Consider the following 26,320-nt stretch of genomic DNA (forward strand, 5'->3'; position numbering starts at 1 on the left):
TCTTCAGACTGTCCTCGTTTTTACTGCCTTGAATAACCTCGGATAAGAGCAAAAGATGTCTCAGGGTTCACCTTCTTTTCTAAAGACATTTGAGAACATACTCAAAACCAAAATTTGTAGCACAGACCTCTGTGAAACACCTGGAATTTCTACAAGCGTTATCACTTAGTTGTAAAAGACTGTTTTTACGTCTAAATATGATGATTGTTTACATACTACCTTTGGTGCTACATTAGAAGAATTTAAGCAATCTATCTATCTCAAGAAATGAAGTATATTAAAACCATAGAAGTTACCCCCAGAAATAACTTACAAGGATAACTCTTTAAAGTGTCTCTTTCAAAGTCAATTTTCTATACTTTGTTAAATAATTTATTTCAAATCATTTCAGCATTGGAAATCCACACATTTGAAAAGGTTTTCAGTGCAAAATACATTATGAAATTGGAAAGAAAGGAACAAAATCCATCCTCATTCCATGGAATAGCTGAGGTTGGAAGAAATCTCTGGAGGTCATCTGCTACAACTTCTCTACTCAAGCAGGGCCACCTAGAGCAGACTGCAATTACTCTAGCTGGTTGCAATTATTTAACTATTAAAATCCAAACAAAACAAACAAACAAAAAACAACCCAAAAACCAAAGCAACCCACAAACTAAAGCCATACTAAAACTTTACAAAAACAAAGTCAGCATTCTTCTTTTTGCATTCTTCTGTACTAAAAATAACATATTTCACTTTGTATGTGCTGAATTTGTCTATTCAAATTTCTTACTTTAGTCTAACAGTCCTTTTAAAAGCAAATTTGAATAGAAATCAGCTAAAAACACTACAGAAAGTATGTCCTGAATGATTCATCTCAAAAGACCTGGTCTTCTGAAACCACATAGACTTTGAGCATCCATAATGCCTTGCAACAAAGAACAGTGCAAAATTAGTAGTTTTTTGGAATTTGGAGAAGTATCTTCTTAGTGCTAACCCTCCTACCCGCTAGTTTCATTTTGCTCCTTCCCAATTCTTACATAAGTCAAACAACGATTAATTTTTTTCTGATCAATCTTATTTAAATGGCTCCAGATTTTAAAAATCTAAGTAATCTTCCTAAATTATTTCCTTTTAAGGTCAACAATTCCTAATCTAGCTATTTGTTTCTAATATGGAAACTGAGTATGCCTCTTGGTCACAGGATGGCTACTTGTGAGATGATGAGGGTTGGGAGTGAGTTAACACTATCAGAATCAAAACAGAACAGCAGTAGGTCCTTGCTATTCTAGCATTCGCACTTGTCTCTCAAAAATCTTTGTGAGAAGAGTGGTGTTCCAGTTTTGCCTATAATTTTTCAAGTAGATAAAATTAAATAAAAATTGCACGATTATTCTATGGCATTTTGCATGTATATCAAGAGATGAATCAATTCTTAACACATTCAATGCTAAAAAGTATATCTTTTTATCACTGGAGAAGTATAACACTGGAGAGGTGTGCATACATCAGTCCTCTAAAGACTAATATTTTTTTTCTTTACAAGAAATTCAGATGGTTATATTAACTGCCAGTACTAGAGATTCAACCTGAAATCTATCAGTCAAATTAGGTCCTTTGCATTCTGCTTACTGTCATGAGCAATAAGGGTACAATTGTAGGTTTGCCTCTACAAGACCCGTGTAGAAAAACACCTCTTTTACTACAAAAATACTGAGTGAACATGAAGAATCAACTATATCCACCTGATGCCATTTCTTCCTGTTGGCTGTTTGGTTCCTACCACAAAAACTTTTTTTTCTTTAGTTTGCTAATGTGTATTTGAAGAGACTATTTCTTCCTTGGTTAGTTATAGACATCACAATTACAAACATGATCAACAGTTAGAAAAATGTCACACATTAAGACGATGCAAAACACACACGTATAATTTAGCCACACATCATAAATTTGTCTATATAAGTCAATCCAGTTAAGAGGAAAATCTACTGTACCAGTATCGTATTCTTCTTCATCTCCAATGCTGAATACTGGTTTCACACCACGGTAAGGTTTTCCTACTCTGTCACTGCTGCTGACATGTCTGTTGGCAATGAAAAGGGTAGGAGAGGATATGGGATGGGAGGGAAGAAGACAAGTAACTTTCAAACAGATGGTATGAAGCCTATCATAATGCATCAGCAAAATGTAAACAACACCTTGCAACTGAAAAAGACGAGAGAATTTCAAAGAGTTGCCTTCAAGGAAGCTAGGACTGACACATCACGCAGTTTTGTTAGTAAAAGCATGTATTCCACAGTTATTTGGCAAGACTGAGTACTATAATGAAGTAAAAAGAAACACTTGTTTTAAGAACTTCTGATCACCTTCCCAAATTACAAAATATATTAGAGACTGTAAAACTTAACACATGATATGACATTTCTAACACGAAATTCTGAACTCTGCCTGAAGTATTTTTGAACATCGAAGGTAGACTTACAAAAGAAAATGCCAAATTGGGATAGAGGAAAAGTTTAAGACTATTAATTAACATGCCTAGAAGTTCATTTTTCTGATAAATAGGTCACTCCTCAGAAAGATAAAATACCCTAAGCATTTCAAACTGGGGGTATTATAAACCATCCATTGTAGGGTGAATTCTGACTTCCTGTCCATTACTTCCTCCAGTGTAAAACCAATCCTGTAATTTTTGGTCAATAAATTCCTGCTGCTAATCTCAGCATCACTGGGATTTCTGCATAGATACTGACCTCAAAACTCATTTAAATCTGCTTCTACAGATAATGTTAAATGACACAAGCAAACAGAAATGAATCTTAAATGTTTGACAGTAACAGTTGCTAACTCCTAAGATATTTTAAAGCTTTAGCTCAGAGTGCTGTGAAGATAGTCACAGCTGTCATGTTAAAGGTTCTGGTCCTCCAATACAGAGAAATGCCTGAAAAAAAACCACAAGAATACCTAAGGGTTCAGAAAGCCTCAAAATGCACATCTTCTGGTCTTCGGGGGGGGGGGAGGGGGAGGCGGAGAGTGGGGAGAACGATGACACCAAACAACAACCCCAAAACCAATTCATGACTTTAGCCTAACTGGCAACATGAAATACTTCAAACCAAACACAAAACCCAACACTCTAAAACACACCTGTCCCTTTCCCCAATTTCAGTTTTGATAGCCTTCCTCTACTGGAATGTACATTTATACTTCCTATAAACCACAACCCTGGGTTCGTGTATTGAGTATGTTCTCGCACTTGTTTACGTGCCACTGTAGAACTAAGTCAGAGATGCGACCTTCTTAGTAATAATATCAATGAATGCTAGTTCACATGTAGATCTGAAAGTATATTTGAAAGTTAAAAAAAGCAACCTAAACTTTCTATGGCTAAAATTTACTAATGTAGACAAAACAAGGAAAGGTTTAATAGGAAAAGAATGAATTCTACAAAAAATAAACATACAAAACCATGCGAATTAGTATTTAAGACAATAAGCATCAATGACACTGACAATTCAAGAGGGCAGTGTTTGTTTATGTAGATTTTTTTAAATATGGATTTGTTTTAGGAATACATAACCAATTTAGTAAGAAACACATTTAAATAATGTTGAACTGAATTACACAGGAAGGATTTAATAGAAGATCTTATTGGCGTTTATAGAACAAAGTTAGTCAAGACAAGAGAAATAAGAAAGCCGCTTTATAAAAATCTGGCAACATCTTAAACTAGAAATTAACTTCCCTGAAACCTGTTCTCATGGAAGGCCATCATTACATTGCTACAAATTTAATGCAATTCCCTTTAGTGGCAAATCTGCAAAATGAAATACATTGGAGATAAAAGCTAAGCGGATTCTTCTGAATGAATCAGAAAAGGTTTTTCAGAGTTGCAATTTTAAGATAATAGTCTAATGATCAACAGCGTGAGTAAAGTAGGTTATTATTGCATCTGCCTCCTAAAACAAGATAAGCTATATGAGTGAAAGCTGAAAGTAAAATAACTCACATATAATTTCAATATACTTCTTGGTTACAAACACAGATTTATGTGTCTTTTAATTACTGAACAGTCACAAAAAGTGTTTCAGGTTGGAATTTTAGTACTTTCTTAGAACATTCTAAAAACTGATCAAGAAAATGGGTAGAAAAATCCCCACAATCTTTAGGATTTCTAAATTATAATATGCTGTTGGGGTAGTTCCAATAGATGCTGGTTAACATTACTATTGGTTTGCCTCAGACAACTCTATTCTATAATGCTTATGGGTAAATATTATTTCCAAGTATGTACAAACTATTTGAAAGCAGTAGATCAAAATCCTTGAAAACCTCAAAGAGCAGTTTAATTCTCCATTAATTCTTATAGCACCGATCTTTATGCTTTTTGGTCTATGAGGGTAAAAAGCTGTAACACAATGTTCTTAAAGGATAAGCAAAGTCCTAGGTAATGCATGAGCTGTAGAAGCACGCACAGCTGTGAAAGTCCTTCATTAATCAAAAATAATTTTATATACCCTCAAAATGATATTTTTTGTTTTTGAAGTAATTATGAGATAATATATCTGACACAAATGTAAGGGGACTCCACAGTTCTGTGAAATGCTGTTGTTACGTGAACAAGATGAGGGAAAGTTGCAAGGCATATTTACTTATCACCTCAGCATCTGTCTTTTTCCAGTAATGAGTACCTCTGTTTCTATCAGCATATTCTATCACAGTATGCTAAGAAGCATAGAAATTCCAGATTTACAGATAGGATTCCAGCGTAAGACTACCCCCTGAAGCTGTGATGATACTTGATGCACAATTTGTAACAAGCCCTTTTTGTAGCTGCAGTCTCTCTTGTTAAAACCTTAAGCCACAATTTGTTCAGTAATTGCTCCTGTTGTCTTTCACTAATATAAGTCATTTATAAAATATAAATAAGAATGACAAGTAAAAAAAAAAAGTTCCACAGAAAGCAACTGTAAGGAAGAAAACAGAAGTAACAAAGCAGAAACCAATAGAAGAAAGCTCTGCAAAAGCATTCTTTTCTTCCTCTAGTCCCCTAACTAGTATTTGTAAAAAGCAATAGCTTTAGTAGGTATCTGAGCAATTTTGTCAGTGTAACCAATGCTTACAAATATTGCAATGCCATGCTAAATACAACAAAGGTGGTTTTAGTCAGACTGCTTAATACTCAAGCTTACCGCTCCAGGCTTGCTCTGTCTGGCCAGGGAATATTGAAAGGTATTCTATAGGACATTGGGGCAGAGGACAGAACAAAAGAATTAAAAAAAAAAAAAAAGTTTACGGGAAAAACCTAGATAAACAATTGAAATGCTCTATATCGGCAGTGTATCTTTGTCAAGCAGGATGCTTATAAACAAATTTAGGAATGCTTCATGACAGATAGCTGTGAGGTAGAAAAATTTGTAAAAAGTTTATTAAAAAAGACATAGTTTTTAACGCTATGTATGGCTTACATATACACCCCACTTGAATTCTTCACATGACAAAAGGTGCTACCAAATGCTATTTAAATATTTTTTGCCTCCAGGTATGAAATAATTAAAAGTATCATTTTCTAACACACAAGGAAGAATCTGTACCTTTAATCAGGTATAAAACTAATGAAAAAATGCTATTAATTTGACCCACATTTTAAGTCCTGCTATCAAGCAAACACTACCTCTTATAAGATTCTGGAATACTAATGTCTTTATAACATACAACTCCAAAGGTTGCATTTTAAAGAACTCTAAAACAGACTATTCAATTAAAACTTTGATGGACTGAAGCTGTTCTTCTTTAACCTAGTTAAGGCAAGCATTTGGAATGAAGATCTTCAACTTTGAAAGTGTCTTTTAACATACTCAACTATTTTCATTCCCATCCCTACTTGCAGGTACAGAAATGAGCAAGCCGATTTGGGGTTTAAACATAAGCTTACCTCAGAACTTGAAAATGAAGATCCTCAAAAAAAAATAAAAATAACCTCAACTTGACAATGTGGGGCAGTAAAAAAAATAAAGCAACCGACCAACCAAAAGAAAACAGCAATGAAAACCTGTCCAAAATCCTTCTGTCATTCACCCATTCCATTAGAGTCAGGATGGGAAGGAACTAAAATATAAGTGAAATCATTCTTGCCTTTTAAGCTAAACACAGAAATGACACACTACAGTAATTTGAACTAATCATGCAGTGACAAACTCTAGGATAAACATTCAAGAGAAAAGGTTGCTTACATTGGCCTCGCAATTAGTAAGGCAGCACAGTAGGTTTCCTATATCATGATAAAATTGTGAGGGGGGAGAGGGGTAGGAAGTATGAAAGCTGAAACTGGAAGGTAACTTCTTTTTTCCTTTTCTAATTAGCACGATCTTTACATTTACAAAATAGCCACCTCAAAAAGGTAGTCATTCCTTACTGTTAACCGTAGTCAGACATAAATGACCTACCTGTCCACTGGAGTGGATGTATTTTCAATAAAACTAATAACTTTTTCTTTCACATTCACAGATTTAGTCTTCAAAGCAACTGTCATTTTATTCACCAAGGACTTCACTCCTTTTCCATCACTTGAACCATTAGGAGAATCACCCTGCAAAAATAGCTTCTCAGGCTTAATCATTAAAAAAAATATACAATTTAATCATGGGTTCTGATTTTTTAAGAACTGAAACAGACTACAAAATATTGCATGTGCACTTTTTGGTACTCAACAGAACATTAATTACAGCATTAAGCATTCTTTTTGAGTTCTATCAAATGATAGCAGTGGCATGGGTCTGGAATAAATATCTAAAAAAGCAAGCTAACAAACCTTATTAATCAGCACTCTAGTATGAAAATCTAAAGAGGAAGGAATTATATTCATGCTAAATTGTATCCAAATTAAAAGCCAAGTTCTACAGGCAACATATCAGCTGTAGAAAAGAGCCAATTTTGAGCTTTCCCATGAAACTGTAAGCCAACTTTACAGTATCTTATTCCCAAAGTAAGAAAGAGCCAGTAAGAGTCCATATTAGTCCATTACTTATACTCTGCTAGTGAATGCCTGACTACAGCAAGTTCTTCTCTACAGGCTCTTCCTTTCAAGAGGATAAGAATGTTTACATTACCTCCAAATAGATAGTGAAAAAACCACACAACTGAGAACAATCAAGACTTGAAGTAATGCACTTTACAGATAAGAAGGAGGAACATGAAGAAAAAAATTCAGTACACCTGGGTTTCTGATACCACTATACCACTTGAGCTTAAAATTTACTTACATCAACAGAGGAGTTTATGCTACTTCTTGAACCCGAGGTACTAGCAATCCAGTGCCCATATCCATTTTCTGGTCCTTCAACATTGATATCTGCTAAGTGCTGCTGGAGGGCTGTTAAAAGGCCATTAAAAATGTTCAGAACTACAATGGAATTAATCTGTTGATGAAAATACCATGTAACAATTTTTGCTCCGTGTGATTCAGTAAAATACATAAATTCAGATACAGCTATAATCACCCCTGGTTTTTCTTTCAGTAATAAAAATGCATTAACATAAGCTTTATTAAAAAACAAAACAAACAAACAAAAAGCCCCACCAAACATCCAAACAAAAAATAGTCAACACACAGCAGCAACCAAAAATAAGCCACTACTTTGATCCTAACGATAGCTGTTTTGACACCGCACTTATTGACTAGTATTGCTTCTATAATCATATTGTGGTATAAACACCTCCACTGTTTGTAGAGCCTCACTGATTGATTCCAGGAACTATCTGTTTAAGCAACACAAACTGACAATTTAAGAAAACACAATAATTAAGCAGCATCTTCATGCAGATCTGCAATGCACAGAGACTAAACACCAGGAATGAAAACTCAGAAGGAAGAGGGAATTTCCCCTGCTTCCTCTACTACTTTTTCACTAGTCAGAAATTTCTAGCCAAAGCCTAATAAAAATACAAACAATATTAATACACCAGGTTTTCTTAAGACAATATTAATACAAAGGTTGTTACTAATAGGCTTACCCATAAATCCTCCTTTGGCAATGCTTACATACTCTTTATTTTTCTGCAACAAAAAAGACATTTTAGTTGAAGCAAAAATCTGTGGATTGAGTCTTGCAAGCACAGTAGAGAAACACAGGTTTGTTTAAAAAAATGAAATTTTGAGTAGTATTAAAACAGTTAAGATTTGAAGGGGAAAATATTTTATGATTTAGTATCGCTGATATGTACGGACACTTTATTTCATTAATATCAACAGCAATTCAGTTGTACCTGTAAGAAGTGTGCTAGCACCATGTTCATATACATATCTTCTTCTTCCCTGCCACTTCCCATGAAGCAGAGATGTTCCCCACCAGCTATGGAGCCAGACTCAATGGACTGTTTTTGTGCTTCCAATAGGGATTTTACAGACTGTGCAAACTCTGATGGGTTTTGAAGCATCTGTGGAATGCACAAACAAAATCATCTGTTAAACACTAAAGTACTGTAACACAACAATGAAAAGATATAAACTTTGAAAGTGGTTATAATTTGTTGAGCACAAACAATGCAACATCATCACTTCACAAAACAGACACACACATGCACACACACCAGACAGCTTGACTCAGACCTCGTGTTATATAAAGAACATGAAGAATGGTCCTTTTCTTCCAGCCTGCTCTTACGGGGAAGGTAATTAATTGAACTGAGGAAATGTTTACCTGCAACTGGATTTGAGGGGGGAAAAATCCCTGTTATTTAGCCTATACATGGATTAAATGATAAAATACACAGTAACAAGTACACAAGCTATCTATCAGTAATTTAGCTTGAATTTTAACTGGAATTTTCCTAGAACCAAATGATGGTGCTTTATTGCTTAGGGGCTAAATCTCATTGCATCCTCTATCTAAGACTACCTATAAACAAGACTGAAATCTTGTCAGGACTTCTTTTTTCTCATATATTAGTAAGTTTTTCTAACTATTAAATAGCTTCTAATGCTTATTTTTACTTTATTGAATCTAATGTTCATTTAAGTCTAGCAGAAGGACCCCCACATACCGCATTTTTTTTCCAAAATAATTTTTGATCTAGGTTAAAAACCTAAACATTACATAATTTATACTTGTGCAAATAATACTGAATAATACAGCGTTTTAACTAAAGAGATGATAAAGATACTAGGGGCAGGACTGAGCTTCTTAACTGAGAAAGGTTAAAAAAAATATATAGCCTTTTATGACATATATACAGAGAAATCATTCCAAGCAGCACCCACAAACTGTTTGAAATTAAATAGTAGAGGGTTAATCTAGTATTGAAGACTACACTGGTACGCAGATGAAGGATAGATGACTTGTGAGAAAAATGACTGTAGAAGTATGATTAGATGTTCAATTAGGAATTCATAAATCAAATGGAAACTAGAGCAGAATATTTAGTAAAGTAATTAGTCCATAGTACACCTCAGTCCCAAGATCAGTGCAATTCCTCTCTCACAATGTACTGCCAAAATTTTCAAGGACCAACCAAATCGTTTTCAGGATATATGCTCCTTAAAACCAGGCTACTATACTGCTAATAAAAGATGATTTCTCCAAGCAATGTCTAGACTTTAGCTTCTATGGGTTTCCAGTTCTAATTGGAGATCGGGAAGTCTGAAATCTCACATTCTAATGTCACAAAGGATAAAGGTTCTCAGTAAAATGATTGTTCCACCAATCACCTTCAGAAAAGTTAACTTTTGAAGTCTCATCACCACAGTTGTATGGACAAGTCATTTTTTCAAGACCGACATTCCTTCTACTTAACTTGTTTTTCAAAAATCAGTAGAACAATAAAAAGCATACAAACCAAATCTGAGTCTAAATGAAATGCTGTTGATAAGTGCCCAGCATTGTATTGTTCTGCAGGACGACAATCTACTACGAAGAACCTTACTCCTTCCTGAAAGAGAAAGATTTTGCCCAAATTTTAAAATCATGTAGTTAGTGATATGAAAGTACGTAATTAAACTACATTTAGGTAGTAATACCAATTCTACAGGAACCCCTCAGAGGGGCTAACAGCTATCAGAAAATCATATTTTGAGTACTCCATACTATTGTTAGCAGGCCACGAACAGTGTTTTAATAATCATTTCCCATTAATACATTAGCTTACAAATTGGAAAGGATCACCAAGTGCAGTACGTACTCTAATTATTTCACCTCGACTGGTAAGAAATATAGTGGGTATGAGAGCACGCATCAACAATACAAGAAGGGACAGCTCTGAAGTCCCAATCTAACAGTCCAGTACTACTCAGCACAACACAGAAGGTTAGATTTATGTCCCACTAACTTAAACAGGATATAAACTCATGCTTAGCTATACTTGGACTAGGAAAAGAAATGCATGCATGAGGGAATTGCTACAGAAAGCCAGTAGTCAACAAGAAATACTGTAATCTAGCTACAGTATTATCCACGTATTGGTCTTAAAAACTGTAAAAGAATTCCCTGCATCTAAACATACCTGCAATGAACTACCATGGAAATAGCTTGAATCCATTTTGTTTGTTTTTCTAAACCATTTGCTGACAAAAGGTCAATACTTCATAATGACATTTTTTCCAAAGGTACAGAGTAGTGGGTTTAAAATTTTCCCCTATAATAGCTACATGTGGAAAGGAATTCAAATCAGTGAGATATTTCTTCAAGCTCCCACCCCTAAGATCTAAATCAGCTATATTAAGTTCTCTTTTGCTGTAGCTCTAGTTGCTACAGTACAGATGCATTGCAGTCAACAGATCATTTACAAGAGACAACTTCAATACAAGAATACCCTTTCCTGAAATATTCATCTGTGTTGTTGGCACTTAGATATATTTCTGATACATGAAGAATTCAGGGATTCTTTTCTTTTTCTAGAAGATGGGAGAAAAGTAATTCAGTATACTGACTCCTTGCTGCTGATTTGCTTGAAGAATCTCTGACACAGAAACTGCTAGACAGAGAGCCTGGCTCAAGTCCGTGTCATCATCTTTGAGGCCCAGTAAGCTGCTGCCAAAAAGACTGTGATTGTCCTAATAAGGCAAGAAAAAAAAAAGTTAAATAAAGCCATTGTCTTTAAACGTGAAGGCATGAAATAAAAATATATTATCAATGTCAAAAACATTAAGCCTGACACACGTGTGTTTTGTCCACAGTCATAAAATCTATTTCACGAATTCACCAAACGTTTCTTAAGTAAGGACTGCAAGAACAGAGCCTGTGATGGTGACAGCTTTACTTCACGTACTTTCTTTCTGTTTGCTGTTACAAGTACTGTGCTGTGCAGCCTACTATGGAACAATTGTGTCAGTGTGGCATTTTTACTTTATCAGTTCTTACAAGAACCTGGTTTGAAAAACAAGGTCATCAGTCATGAAAAATCAATACTGCAGGGAAGCTTCTTGCTAACAAGTTTCATGTAAGCTTATAATTCAAAGATCCTAATCGTAAATGTCACCAGAATAATAATATGAAAAAGATGTTTAAAACATCACAATTAAATATTCACTGAAGTTACTGTCAGCAGGGGCTTACAGTCACTAAAAAGAGGAGAATTTCAAAATTACTTTCTTATTACCTTCCTGAAAGAAGCTGGAGTTTTACTACAGTAATATTGAGCCAAAGAGAAGAGATCCTCTATATCCTCTAACTCCAGATTGGCTGGTGAAGTTTCTAGGAATTCTGATATACACAAATGACATAAGTGCATCATTATTTCAGCCACAGCAAAGAAGTAATGTATCACATCATAACTTATCTTTAACTTTTTTTTTTTTAAGTAAAGCATAACATAATTTGTTTTGTTGATTAAACTTGAACGTTGATTCATTCTCCAGATAGAAGCAGAACAAAAATGAAATACTCCTTATCTGTAGGAAACCTGTGCTATTTGCCAGAAATTCAAGCCTTTGATGCAGAGTTCATTTTTACCACATTCCTACCTCTGCACAGTTTTGGCTTTCAGTTGTAATATTAAATCAACTGCCTTTTGTAAAATGGGCTGACCAAAAGAACCCTCTAAAACAGAGTACTTATCAGTTGCATTGTTGTACGTCCAGGATAGCACAAAGGTGTAGTTCTGGAGTATACAGCAACAAAGCAACCCCTAAGCAACATCATTTTTGGCTATCAGAAGTTAGTTTATTATTTTTATCATGGTATACCATGTAAAAAGAAAAAAAAACCACCAAAAAACACAAAATACAATGCAGTGAAACAGCTCACATGAAAATTAGTCTAATTTCTATCAAAACAAAATAGGAGGCTTATAAGAAAGATGGAGAGACTTTACATAGGTACCTGTAATGATAGGACAAGGGGATAATGGTTCTTAACTGAAATAGGGTAGATTTACATTAGATATAAGGAATAAATTCTTCACTATGAGAGTGGTGAGGCACTGGAACAGGATTCCAAAGTATGCTCCATCCCTGGAAGCGCTCAAGGTCAGGCTGGGTGGGGCTTTGATCAACCTGGTTTACTAGGAGATGTCCCTGCCCATGGCAGGAGGGTTGTAAATAGGTAATTTTTGAGCTCACTTCCAACCAAAACCATCCTATGATTCTATGATAAGAGCAATGAATTAAGCCTCAATCAAGTTCATACAAAGATAATAATTTGGAAAATGTAACAAGTGCAGTATATTTAAAGAAAGATTTGAAAGCTACTGCTTTGAGCTTGAAAACATGGTAATTGTTTCAACTGAAGTACAAAAATAGGCATGGAAGTGCTAAAAGAAAATATAAGAAAAGAGGACAGGGCAGATGTGACACAGCACAAGAAAAATAAAAAAGGAAATAGTGAGGAGACGTAATGATGAGAAAATCACAGTAAATAATTAAATGACAACTCAATTATTCAGTAAAACATAATAAACAATAAGGGCTATATTATATGATGAACATTTTACTAGAAGATATGTATAAGTACTTACTTATCATTTCTTCTTTGTCTGATTCTTGTGCTAAGATAACGTCTCTGAAAACAGTAAAGTCACAGGGAAAGATTAAGATAGTAAAACCAAAATAAAATACAAGTGGATTAAAACTGTGTCAGCAAAGGAAATCTCAATGAATTAACAATATACTTACTTTGCATTGACAAGGATGATTAACATTAAGAAGTAGATAAAGAATGGATCTGCTTGTTGTAGATAACCATCCCATATTGCCTGAGTGACTTCAGCTGAACAGTAATATGAGAAAAGGCTTCCAAGCTAAAAATTTAGAAAATATTGTCAGAAAAAAAGCTATAACGAGGAATGATCTTACCAGAACAGCATTTTTAAGAGATACAAGCTAGCTAAAAGAAAATAAAAACAACAAAAACATGTTAAAGCATACATTTGTACCCCATATTGAAGGAATGCTCTTCCCTCAAAGGCAGTGTTTAAGGAAACAGTGCAGTAATGCTTCAGGCTTTTCTGTGAATAAATCCTCCTAGTGTAAAGGTAAATTGAGCTGTATGCCCAGCAAATTCAACCAGAAATACAACAATCAGGCTGGAATGCCTCTTAGCTCACAGCCACTCCTCAATACTAACTGTATTATGCCAAATCATTTACAAGACAATAACAGAATACATTTACTTAACTAGATTAGCAAACAAGAATGAAAGGCTACAGTAAACAGCATTCTCTCATTTTCACAGTAGAACCAAGCTAATTGAATATTGCTGCACATTAGTTTGACAATGTTACTTACTTTGTATTACATTATGATTAGTTAAGGCTGATTAATTGAACACTTGCAAGCAACAGAAAATTGTCATTACCATTTAACAAACTGTTTACCTGTTCTCATGTTCCCTTTTAAAAATACACCTTCTCTGATAGCGAAGTTCAAAGTGTATAAAAGAAAAGCTAGGAATGTCCTTTCAGACATCCTGTATAAAATTTGTAATCGCACCTAATTCAACTGCATACCAGCTGGCTTCACTGGGGAGTTACTGAGCTTTCTGTTGCATTTAAATTTGCATCAACAAAGTTACAGGTTTCAAAAGCTCAGTTAGCTGTTTTAAAACACCACCAGGGAATATTTCAATGCTTTTTAGTATACTTTTGTAATAAAAGGTACGAAGATTTTTCCAGCTCTGCATCAAACACTACTGAAGACAGTATGTCCCCGAACAATGAGACAACGACAAGTCTCTGAATATTGCTTATGCATTTCTACACACTAGAAGAACTTCTATAAAAACTAAGTTTGTTCATAGATGAAACAACAGTGAATTTTAATGTAATCTCATAATATAAAGTGAGGTTTGAGATTGGTCTCTAATCTTGTATACCAGAGGGCATGACATTCAGGTTGGGAACATCAACTCATTTCCCTACCTCCTTTCAGAAGATTTTTTTTCCTAATAAATCACTAAACTTTTAATAAAGAACTTAAAAGAAGTTTGTATTTACTAAGGAAAAATATATAAAAATAGGTAGAGTCCGTAGTAAAAAAGACCCAATTCCTCTTTTAAAGACTGATGACTGACCAAACGCAGATTTTGAGAATATGGAAATTCTTCCTGCATTTAAATATTAAAATTGGTAGCAGCCCCAAAAAAATCTTTTTAAACACAAACAAAAATCAAAACTTGTAGTTCAGTAATTTATTTTAGTCATATTTCCTTAACTGAGAGCAAATGGAGTTACAAAAAAAAAATTATTGCAAAGCCAATGGGTAAGAAAGAAGCGTCTAGAAGAGTTCATGAGGTAATAATAAAGTCTTCTTTACTAATTTACAGTCTTTTCCTTTAAGCCTGTTCTGCAAGTGCTGTATCATGATTTTGTATGGTCTATACTAAGTAGTATTGAAACATGAGAATTTGGCTGCTTTATGTTGTAGTCCTGCTACACAAACGTAAAAAAAAAATAAACACAACAAAAAAAACTCGAGCTAAGCATCTTACTAACCATCTCCTCCTACTCGAGGCAGCTTTGAAATTTAAAGGAGAAGGAAAAGAGAAATTCTTGAAGAACTGCAAAATATATATGCCTAAACTTTAAAAGGTATGACAGCTGTATGCTACAGTTGACTACCCAGTACAGCAATATATCTCATGCAATGGGCATTCTTAAAACAATAAGCTGATTTCGAAAGACCCGTTAGGCTGATGTTTCTTCGCATCTACAACCATGCAACAGCCCACTCTAAAAACTAATGTCAAACATTATGGCTGCTTACTATTTTGAGTATGTCAGTTGCATTCCTACTTATTCCAAGTAGTTCCTAACATGAATGGCTCAATTAACATCTAGTTCGATAAAAATGTGGTATTTACAAGATCTTCTACCTTACATTATAGAACTGAAGACAAAAAAGCCTGCACTATATTAATATAAATGATTTATTTCAATTTATGCAGTTCTAATCTTTTGTACTACTCTTCCCTAAACTGGCAATGTGTACTTCAATTTAAGAGGAATTTATTTTTCATTATGTTTCCCTACTTTCACTTTATTACCCAGTTGAGCGCATATGAGTCTGGAGTCATCTTCTTGGTATCAAGAAAGGAGCAGAGTTCAGGCTCATGGTACTGAAGAAGCAGCCTAAATAGATGGAATGGTCTTCCCTTCAGAAAACAATCCCTGAAAGACAGCAGTGAAAATAACCATGAAATCCCCCAATAAAATTTCACTTGTCAGTCTTAAAGTAGCAATTTTTTATTGTGATAATGTAATTTCCAACATAGTCCTTTTAAATCACAGGGACTAATCTTGAAACCAACATGCCTCATAACAGTTAGAAAAACGAAATGAAATGAAAACAAAACAAACACCTACAAACAACAAAAACCCCACAATGTTGAAAAGGCAGCAGAAAGAATTAAATACTTCTGTATTACATACTTTATCAAGTCCTAGCAGTATTGAAAAGATTTAAATATCAAAATACGGCTAGCATAGTATCAATGTTGTTAACTCAATAAGAATTAAAAAACAATTCTAAAGAGCCAAAAGAATTTTAAAAGATGGTCATTTCACATGTGAATAACAATTAAAGGTCAATTCATCAAGCAGGAAATAAAGGAGTATTTAAAATGAATAAACAGCTGTTTGTAACACATTAAGAACAAAACTCAAGTGTTTAAAAACGTAAGCTTACGTGAAATTTGACACACCAATTTCCAAACACAATTATCATCCTAACTTTCTTAAACAAGGGTAAGGCTACATAGGTGAATGGGAAATATTCACGGCAAACTGTGGAGATTCTTTCTTGAGATTATTACATGAACTCTGATTTCCCATTAAATTAACAGGACAAAAAGAATGAAAAGAATAATGTACTATTACTAAATTTAGCATAAGATTCTAGAGTTGCAAATTACTTTTTGCGTGAATGGTTAATATGGTCAATTATTCAATCAGTAATTCTTTACTACCTTTTAACATCAGGAAGGGATATATATCCAAAAATAACTTCTGACATTTCTACTGATAGTGGAGCAACACTGCTAAGACATTTTCCTCAACTGTTTTGCTCAGTAATTTTTTTTCCTTCTGGTACCTACCATTGTAATCAACTCTTAATAACATACCCAAAGGGGGGGGGGGGGGAGAAAAAACAGTTCGCAGTGAACGATGTTTTTTTAAATTAGAAAATAACTAACAGTATGAACACAGTTTGAGTCATGTGCCAGGGCTGACAAACATTTCCTGTCACAACACCAAACGTGCACATTTCATACTATGCCCAGATACCCAGTAGCTGGGCCGGAGCCTCCACTCCAGTAAATGAGGTTAAAATCTTTAATTACAGACTGTCTGTATACTATTTCACAAAGTCTTAATTGTGAGGTGTACTCTAGTCCCACTAGTGTGTCACAGTGCCACTCTGACATAAATGAAGTTTTTACTGAGAATGCCTACATAACAGCATGAAATGCTCCTATTTCTTTTCATTAAAAAAAAAAAAAATCTAACATTTCTTAAAAATAATCATTAAGGTAAGTCCATAACTCATTGGAATACATGTAAAATAGCAACTACTTCCTCTAAAGGGATTTTCGGAAATGTAGTGTTTATGAAGTACTTTGAAGCAACAGGTATAGAGGCATTTTAGATGTTAAAAATGCAAGAAAAAGAAAAGGAATGAAAAATTGCTTTCACATAATATATAGGCAGGATTGTTACTAAACAATTATTTTTGATTTTGTATGAAATGACTGTTCTTCTTTAAGAAGCATGTTGAATCTACATCTGTCACATGATAACTCCTTACATCCTAAAACTTCTTAATTATTTGCCGGATTTATAATCAAGAGATGGAAAAATGGTTTGATTTATCATCACACGAAGGAATCTGACAACTTTCCTACAAACAGTGCTACTCTAGCCTATACTAACCTACACATCCATTCACAAAATACTTTTAATGCCATTAAAAACAGCACACAGGCAGAAGAAGGGAGTTTTACCTTGGAATGAATTTATTCATGATAGCATAAAAGCAGTTGTACAAATCACTGCGTGGTAATCGAAGGTGCACCAGAGGTTTGAGGAGATGTATCCAGCCAAGGCAAGAACTGTATTTAACATTGCGTGATTTACAGTAAAAAGTAATAACAGACTCAATATCCAAAAGCAATACTGACTTCTCGTCTTCTGGCACTGACAACCGGTCTGAAATAAACATAGAAATATAAACCATCTTAAGAGCTTCCCAAAGAAAGTGAATAAGATTAGTTCAGAGGACAATTGTACCGATACCAAGTTCTGGGCACTTGGAAACAAAAAACACACAACAGAACATCAACAAACAAACAAAAAATCCAGCACCATGGATTAAATGTTTATAGAAAGGCATCCCAAAAAGTATCAAAATATGATTTTTTAACCTCAATAGATTAAAGCATTTAATATCATAATAAAGCAGGATGGGAGAAGTTTAGATTTTCCAGAATCTACATGAAACAAAGGTAGATTCTTTTAATTCTTCTACTCCTATTTGATGTACTCAGTAAAAAACTTACACTCAACTCCACAACAAATTCATTTGAATTTCAACACAGATCAACCCACAATGCATACCTTTCAATTCCTTAAAAGCCCACTGATACACAAATTCATTAAAATCAGCAGCTTGAAATTAGCAAGGCTTACGGACTTAAATTTTAGCATTTACATGTCACATTTTAATATCCATTTTTAAGTTATTTTCCTAAAAAGAGTTTAAATTTGGTTTGTTAGTGTAACTATAAAAAGAAATTATTTGCTTGCTTCCAAATAGATTTTAAATTAGATTTAGCACTCTTGCTGATCAGAAGTTACATTGTAACTATAAGCATATAATATTTTATATAGCGTAGCATATTGTTTCAAATTCCTACAAATTTTGTAAGGTACTAGAAAGGGTTAAGATGTTCCCTGTTTACAGACAGATTAATTCTAAATCCATGACTTGTATTAAGTTGCATTTGGATGAAAACTTGCACAACAATTTGGTACATAAGCAGTTCCATAATTGAAGTAGCAAGCCAAACACTTCTTAAATACCATCATTTTTGAGTTGGATACATACAAAAAGCTTCGGCTTTCATTACTTACAAAGCATCTTTCTGCATAGGCTCTTACTTAAAATGCTGGCAACGCTTCAGAAAAAGTACTGGCATCCACCTCAGTTGAGGCACTGAATCTAAGACATCTGAAATATGTCAACACTGTACTGCAAATTACGCTTTCTTTCTTATGAAGGAATAGCTTCGGATGATAAATAGATTGTAGCTTAGTTGCAGTATAAATATGTGTACATATATTATACGGACTGTAGTGAAACCAGACTTTTGTACAAGTTCGTACAATTTTCAGTTTAATACTAAAAACATATATTTAGATTTTTATGAAAAATCAACTATTAAATAAACTTATGAATTATATGATTTAGAAATGCATGTTTTGATCCAGATTATATCACTTTTACTATTGTTAAACTAACAAATATTAGAAAAAGTATGGTAATAAAGAGAGGAATAAGGAGAAATAATGGCATGGAGATATTGAAGTGCCTAGTTTTACATTGTATGAATAGCAATTGTGATGTTTTAACATTTTCTGAAGAGATGGTATAATTTGGCAAAACAGAAAATCCTTTTTTCTCTTTCCTTTATAGGACAGGCAGAAAAGGAACATAAGTTGTACTAGATTTTAGAGCTAGGCAAAGTACAACTATATTCAAAATTGTATGTATGTATGTATGCATGCACTAACTTATTCATGCACTAACTTATTCACTAACTTCATTCTCTGCCTTAACTTTCAATTCTGCAAGAATAAATTAAAACATGGCAGATAATAAAATAGAAGATTCTCTTACTGATGCCATAGGAAGAAGTATCCTTACTAATGAGTCACCACTGCCTCCATCACCTAATCATTGATACTACCACTGTTGCAAGGTATCAGGGATTTGGCCATTTTTGTGATGCAGTTCCAATCAGATCCTGAGGCAGCTCCTTACAGCATGCTGGAATACTATTTTCAATGTGTTGGCAGTACCCTGCTTTCACAAACTCAACCTTTCATTTCTGCTGAAAATGCTATTAAAAATACCTCCTTCTAAAAAATTGCTTATTAAGTCCAAAATGTTCAGTATGTTTCTTCTCCTAAAGGTTATATGCATTTTTGTGCTACACCAGCTTTTCAGATTAAATACTGGACATTGGACAATTAAAAACTTGAAGAATACCATAGAAAGAATCACATGTTTAGAAGACAGAACTTGGAAAAAACATTATTTTTTTTTAAACTCCTGGAGCTTTCTTTGCATTAGACTCTGTCCATGCAAGCTATCACTTACAAGTTAATACTTTAAAATTCCATGACATCAACCATCTCAGTGTTGGAGTAGATAAGATACTCTTTCCTTATGATTTCTTGCTAGTTTTCTGTGCTCTCTCATCTTCCTCCAAAATGTAAACATCATTCAGGTTATTTAATTCCAATAACAAAGCCCTAAAACAACTGAGAGTACACGAGTTTTCACACAGACGATCTAAATGTAACTGAACTTACCAGTTAGCTCTTGGCAATCCTTATGAATTATGCTCTGTTCTGGCAGATCTAAACAGCCGTCCCATGATGCCAGGCTGTCCCCCTTTCCCACAACATTAAGTGCAATCTGAAAACAACAATAAAAAACGTTTCAGTGTCGTTTATTAGTTACTCTGTTATTGAGCTCACTAAAGAACAAACGTTCTAAAACTTAATCAACATACTTGCATATTAAAACTTCAGTATGACATGAACAAGTTGGCTTTCCTGTGGAGATGCCTGATAATTAAATCATTCACCTCAAATCAAACGCCACCTCAAGTATTTCCTAGTTTTGGATTTAAGCTCCTATTTACCTTCCAGACTTTGGCCCTCAGATCAGCAGGCAATCGCCTTCCTTGAATGATATTTCTCACGGTTTCAAGATCACAGCCTCCTTCTTCCAGAGCTTCTGCAAGATCTTTTTCCCTAAAATAATGATATGTACAGGGTTTATTAAAAAAAATAACTAATTACACAATATTTTTAAATCTTTATCTATTAAGTTGATATAGACCAGAGGCTACTATCAGGCAGAAAGACACACATATGTAAAGGTTTGTTATAAGACAATTTCCCAGTTACTGGCAAAAAAAAAAAATAATATTTGCAAGATTGTGTTTACTCCTTTATTTTTAAGGCTGTTTGTTCAACTTCTAATTTCATTCAGTTTTCATAGGAGAGAAAACAAGCTCAGCTCAGATTTTTGTTTTCATGATGTGACAATGTTACAAAAGGCATCATAAAAATGCAAATTTAGTGTTAGTTTACAAAGTAAGAGAGAGCGAGCAAATTTTCATTCACATACACACGGTGCGTTCAAAGCAAACACTACACCTGAATTAGATGGCAGAGGTCTTTTAAATGCATTATTAATGTATTAATAAACCTAGAAAATGGAAAAGTCTTTTCAAAGATTTAGAACATTTAGTTTTGAATTCCACCTTTTCCAGAAATGGGAAAGGACCTTTCAGTCAAACTCAGGTTTAACTATACAGTTCTAGTATTATAAGTGTGGATGTGTGCATAAGACTGAAATAAAACATATACAAATATTAATAGTGTAGAAAGTAGAGAAATACACAAATTCACAAGACAGTCAAGGAGTAATGATACTTTAGTTGCCATAGTATGACAACTCAAGTCATTATGCATTACAGATAAGAAGGTATGCATTCAGAAATTGCTACTTTACAATCTGATAGCTTCTGCTGACTGTTCCATGCTGTCAGTAATGAGAGAACCACAGCTGATGATTTGAGGAATTTCAATATGATGGAGCAGAGCAGTGTCAAAACACCAGGTTCACTGGAAAAATAGCAACGGCAGAGATATATAGGTCCCGTAGGCAGAACTTCTCCCTTACTGTGTATCTTAACTGTTCTCTATTAGCTCTGACACATGCCTTAAGAATGACGCTGTGTCATACACCTGAGGAATCAAACACACCCAGGAGGTTAAGAGCCACAGCAAAACACAGAACATGACTGCTTATTCAGGACAGATAGTCAAGTAGAAGGACTCATTCCCTGTGAACAACACGTACTTATACACGTGGCAGAACATTGTGAAGTGTTATCAGTGCAACTCTCCATTACCCCAGGTGCTCTGTACTACGTAGACAATTCCATATACCCATGGAAAAAGCTCAGTCTCCTTCTTTAATTTGCATATAACCACAACTAGCTGAAATTCCTTGCTATAAGTCTTCTTGAGTTCGGTCTCTTGAAAGCCCAACACACAAAATTATTATTTTCTAACTACCACTCTTTTTGATAAGCAGATTAACCCCTCAATCCTAAAAGAACATATGCATATACTTGACAATAACCAACCAGCCAGCACCACTGAAGACTTCTCAAAGTATTTATAAGGTTAAAGAGTAAACACTTTCCTTCCAATTATCAGCCAGTTTCTTTTCCAGCACTTTTTGGCAGCACTTTAAAACATATTTCCAATATACACTGGGATACAACTAACAGTCCATTTTCTTCAAGTAATTGTGCTAATTTGGTTGAAAGAAAAAAGTTTACAAAAGAAGTTTACGAAAAGACTGACTTGCCTAATTTTCTATTTTAGTTTTAAAAATAAAATCCCAAAGCCAAATTATTATAGAACTACAGACTGCACAGGAAAATATCCAATTCCCGATACAGAAACCAGGGGTAAAAATACACAAGCACACTTGTACATCCATCACCTATCCCACTGCCTGATGGTGTACGTAACAATTAACACCAGAAAAATTAAACAACCAGATCAGTTAATCCTTAATACAAATCAAGGATTTCCAGGACATTTACACAAAAAGGCTTAGCATTCTGCAGAACCTGATGAACTCTGGGATGTTCTAACATCAACAAAAGCCAACACCAAACAAACGTAAGCTGAAGAGAGACAGATGCTCTCATCTATAGTGTAGGCAGATGGAAATGAACACTACAGTTGCATGCAAATTGTATTCGAGGTGGAAGGGTCTTAAACTGTAATACTTAAATTTGATTTCTATGTCCTCCAAAGGACACAATTTGGAAAAAAAAAAAAAAAAGGAATTTAATTTTTGTGAAACAGCACTTGAAAACACAACTACACAAGTTACAAAAACATACCTGGCAAAGAATTTTTCATGAATCCATGAGTAGTAATTCTACCAGTTACTCGTACCTAATATTCACAGCCAAAAGATCTGCGCATGGACTAACATCAAGATCACCTTCAACATGCTATCTGCAAATGTGTATTTCCTATATTTGCTACATCTTCATAAGTATTGCCATCCGCACTTTCTACCCTGTGACTTTACTATTTCATATTAAAAAGCAAGAAAGTTATATGCTCATCTCTCACATTAAGGTGTGGTACAGTAACACATTAAACTAAATGAAGTAACAGCAGGAAAAGAAAAATCATTCTATTATGATTCAATTAGCTATTCTTTTTCGTTGTCAACTCCCAAGACTGTTCAGAGGCTATGAGGAATACTTTTCTAATAAATATTCTATTCAGGCTATCTGGTAAAGTATTGTGAAAATGATTTTGATACTTTAACACATGTCCACCGGCTGTGTTTTAGCTTATTTCACTCAGTGTTGTGCTATAAATGTTCCAGCAAACTGCTGGCAGTCTGGATCCTTGTCTTTAATGAATACCAGCTAGGAAGCTTTCTGTTTATACAGACAAAACTTCCTACAGTTACTTTGAAAAGAATGTAGTACTTCTAGGCAAACTCCCCCCAACCTGAACTTCCTAACTTTATGCTCTACCATGGCTCCACTGCCATGTTCTTGGAAGCTATTCAAGCTTTGGTTAAGATGTGTACAATCCCAGCCTACACCTCAGCTGTGACCCGAAAGATATAATTCTCTCAAGACATGTTACTTCAAATGCTATAACTCACAATACTGCTAGTAGTATATCTGGAGTAAATTTCCATACTACAGAAGGATCTCTGAAATTCAAGCCAGTGGTCAGCAACCTTCACAAATATTCAGAAGTGTGTTTTTATGTTGTTGTTGTTGTTGTGTTTTTTTTTTTTTAGTTAAAGCACTTATGATGTGAGAGAGAGTCAGAGGCAACAAAAATTGATCAACTGTTAGGTCTTCAGTTCCAGCCTTTTTTTTAAAAGTATTGTTTATTTCATTTATATACAACCATGAAGTGCTTGGTAATAACCACTTACAAATACTAATGAAGGGATTAAGTAATTGTGGGGGTCTGAATAGCAGGGAAAAGACAGTAGGAGTTTCAAGAAACCACAAATACACAGGAAAAAAACATAGTATTAAGAAAACTATAATCATTCAGTAGATTACAATGCTTGGAATGTACCTGCTAAAGTCCATTACTTCTATGTTTGGGGTTTATGTGGCAAGGGTTTGGTACTTTGGGGCTGCAGGGGTGGCCTCTGTGAGCAGAGCCCAGCAGCTGCCCCATGTCAGATCAGAGCCAGCTCCAGCCCTCCAAAAGGGACCTGCTGCTGGCCAGAGCGACACTTGTTGTGCCTCTGAGAGAGCAGAGTTAAGGAAGGGAAAGAACTGCTGGGCAACAGCAGCTGGGAGAGGGGTGAGAACCAGCCCTGCAGGCCCCAAGGTCAGTGTGGCAGGAGGGCAGGAGGTGCTCCAGGCACGCAGCAGCAGTTCCCCTGCGGCCTGTGGAGAGGCCCCTGGTGGAGCAGGCTGTCCCCCTGCAGCCCATGGGTCCCACACGGAGCAGATCTCCACGCTGCAGCCCCCCGTGGAGGAGCCCCCGCTGGAGCAGGTGGATGTGGCCTGGAGGAGGCTGCGGCCCATGGAGAGCCCCCGCAGGAGCAGGCCCCAGGCCGGAGCTGCAGCCCATGGAGAGGAGCCCATGCAGGAGCAGGGGGGCTGGGGGAGCTGCCGCCCGTGGGGGACCCGTGCTGGAGCAGTTTGCTCCTGGGGGATGGACCCCGTGGTACGGAGCCATGCGGGAGCAGTTCTTGAAGAGCTGCTGCCTGTGGGCAGCCCCCGCAGGCTCAGTTCAGGAAGGACGGCATCCCGTGGGAGGGACCCCGCGTGGAGCAGGGGCAGAGAGGGACCGTGAGGGAGCATCGGAGATGGAGCATCAGGGAGGGACCACAGCCCCCATTGCCTGTTCCCCTGTGCTGCTTGGGGGGAAGACATAGAAGAGGGTGGATGGGGAAGAAGGTGTTTACAGTTTGCTTTTAGATTCTCCCTGTTCTAATCTGCTGGTCATAGGCAATAAATTATATTAATCTCTCTACATTGAGTCCGTTTTGCCTGTGACAGTAATTGGTGAGCCATTTTCCCATCATCATGTCAACCCCTGAGCCCTTTTCCATCGTATTTTCTCCTTCTCTTTGAGGAGAAGGAGTGAGAAAGTGGTTGTGGTGGAGTTTAGCTGCCCAGAAGGGTAATGCTCATTTGTTATTAGGAAATACAGATCCCTTTGATGTGTTTCTTCCAAGTCAGAATGCATTTTTGGAAGAAAATGCTTCAAAAGCGTAAAGCTTCCATTTGTGATGGGCACACTTCTAATAATAATTTATTATTTTCACAACACAACAGGTGTTTTCTACGTGTACCAAATTCTTCATCTAAAATGAACTTATCACACCAAAATACAATGACCATCTTTTTTCCATATACACTTAATATGCTACCACACATCTGCCTGTTGAAGATCTTACTGGTTGGACTAAAATAGGGTTAAACTGCTTCCCGTATACAGACCACTAATCCGATGCCCTGACACTTGAAAAGATTATTTGACTACTCACTTCCACATTCTTTAGGTCACACACTCACTGTAGCTGCTAGTGACACACACTATCTAGTACGCCACCGCTGTTTCCATTGTAAGCAGTAGTATTTAAGCATGCATTTGCTAAACATCTTCACACATCAATCCTGTTTTCCTTAAATCAGAAGCAAGGCTACTACTGGATGAACTTTTTTTTTTTTAAATGATGCCATCTTGCCAGGAGGACCATCATCAGTTTCAGTTTCTACAAATCTGTTGTGTCCTAGAATATCAAACACATTCAGCCCGCAAGTTTTCCTGCTATGAATATCAAAAATACATGGAAAGAGAAAGACAGGCACACATATAGCAATGCTGTTGTCACAACTACAAGGACTGACTGCAGATATCAATGTCAGTAGCAGACTGGACAAATTTATTCTAATGCTTTTTTCCCTCAGAAATATACTTCCTATAACCTAGTTACTCTGATTCCTACCTTTCATTTATGGTCCTCTTTACTGGAAAGAAAACCTCAACAAGAGCTACATTAAATCGAAAGTAATAAAGACTGTCTGTTCTCTACTGAAAACAAACAAAAAACAGTCCCTCACATTTAAGATCAAAATATCCCTTGTAGCCAAAACACTACTGAATATACTTTTAAATAGAATTTTAGAGGAAAACTAACTCCCTGACATTTTTACCTCTTTATTTTTTTCTCAGGTTTATTAATTTCACACTTAACTAAAATGAGCTCTTGCTTTGTGCGCTTTCAGAAGAAATATGATGGTTCCGAGCACTAATAAGCCAGATTCTGAGAATGGAAAGACACACATGCACTAGATTTGTCATGTTGCTGTCTGAAACAATTTTGAGCGTATTTTGGGATCCACACAATGAATAATTGCAATGTAAAGTTAAATGCAAAGGAATAATTCCATCTATGGTTAGAGGTATATTTAGTTAGGTCATGTCTTAACTGCATTCTCAGCTTTAGGCACAGATAAGCCTTCCAGCATCAAATACTGTACTGCCGGGAATTAACTAAAATTAATTTTGAGAACATGCTAAATAG

The 26,320-nt window shown here is 35.5% G+C and overlaps 1 protein-coding gene across 6 annotated transcripts in view; it reads right to left on the minus strand.

Annotated features, from left to right (window-relative positions):
- The window catches only part of TBC1D23 (TBC1 domain family member 23), a 33,224-nt gene that overhangs the window by 5,000 nt on the left and 1,904 nt on the right, over nucleotides 1–26,320 (minus strand). For 2 of the 6 annotated variants that reach the window (XM_050708385.1, XM_050708387.1), the window contains exons 2-16: nucleotides 20,340–20,451; nucleotides 20,005–20,110; nucleotides 17,412–17,616; nucleotides 15,456–15,579; nucleotides 13,088–13,212; nucleotides 12,931–12,974; nucleotides 11,575–11,678; nucleotides 10,907–11,029; nucleotides 9,817–9,909; nucleotides 8,248–8,418; nucleotides 7,996–8,038; nucleotides 7,245–7,354; nucleotides 6,429–6,592; nucleotides 5,175–5,219; nucleotides 1,977–2,065 (exon numbers count right to left, since the gene is read on the minus strand). In XM_050708385.1, coding sequence (XP_050564342.1) covers nucleotides 1,977–2,065; nucleotides 5,175–5,219; nucleotides 6,429–6,592; nucleotides 7,245–7,354; nucleotides 7,996–8,038; nucleotides 8,248–8,418; nucleotides 9,817–9,909; nucleotides 10,907–11,029; nucleotides 11,575–11,678; nucleotides 12,931–12,974; nucleotides 13,088–13,212; nucleotides 15,456–15,579; nucleotides 17,412–17,616; nucleotides 20,005–20,110; nucleotides 20,340–20,451 — 1,658 coding nt within the window. Of the gene's footprint in view, nucleotides 1–1,976; nucleotides 2,066–5,174; nucleotides 5,220–6,428; nucleotides 6,593–7,244; nucleotides 7,355–7,995; nucleotides 8,039–8,247; nucleotides 8,419–9,816; nucleotides 9,910–10,906; nucleotides 11,030–11,574; nucleotides 11,679–12,930; nucleotides 12,975–13,087; nucleotides 13,213–15,455; nucleotides 15,580–17,411; nucleotides 17,617–20,004; nucleotides 20,111–20,339; nucleotides 20,452–21,217; nucleotides 21,326–26,320 lie in introns of those variants that run through there. The other 4 variants (XM_035540689.2, XM_050708386.1, XM_035540687.2 and 1 more) reach the window with 4 other exon arrangements.

The sequence above is a fragment of the Cygnus atratus genome, chromosome 1 (assembly GCF_013377495.2).
Source record: "Cygnus atratus isolate AKBS03 ecotype Queensland, Australia chromosome 1, CAtr_DNAZoo_HiC_assembly, whole genome shotgun sequence".
Taxonomy (NCBI): Eukaryota; Metazoa; Chordata; class Aves; order Anseriformes; family Anatidae; genus Cygnus; species Cygnus atratus.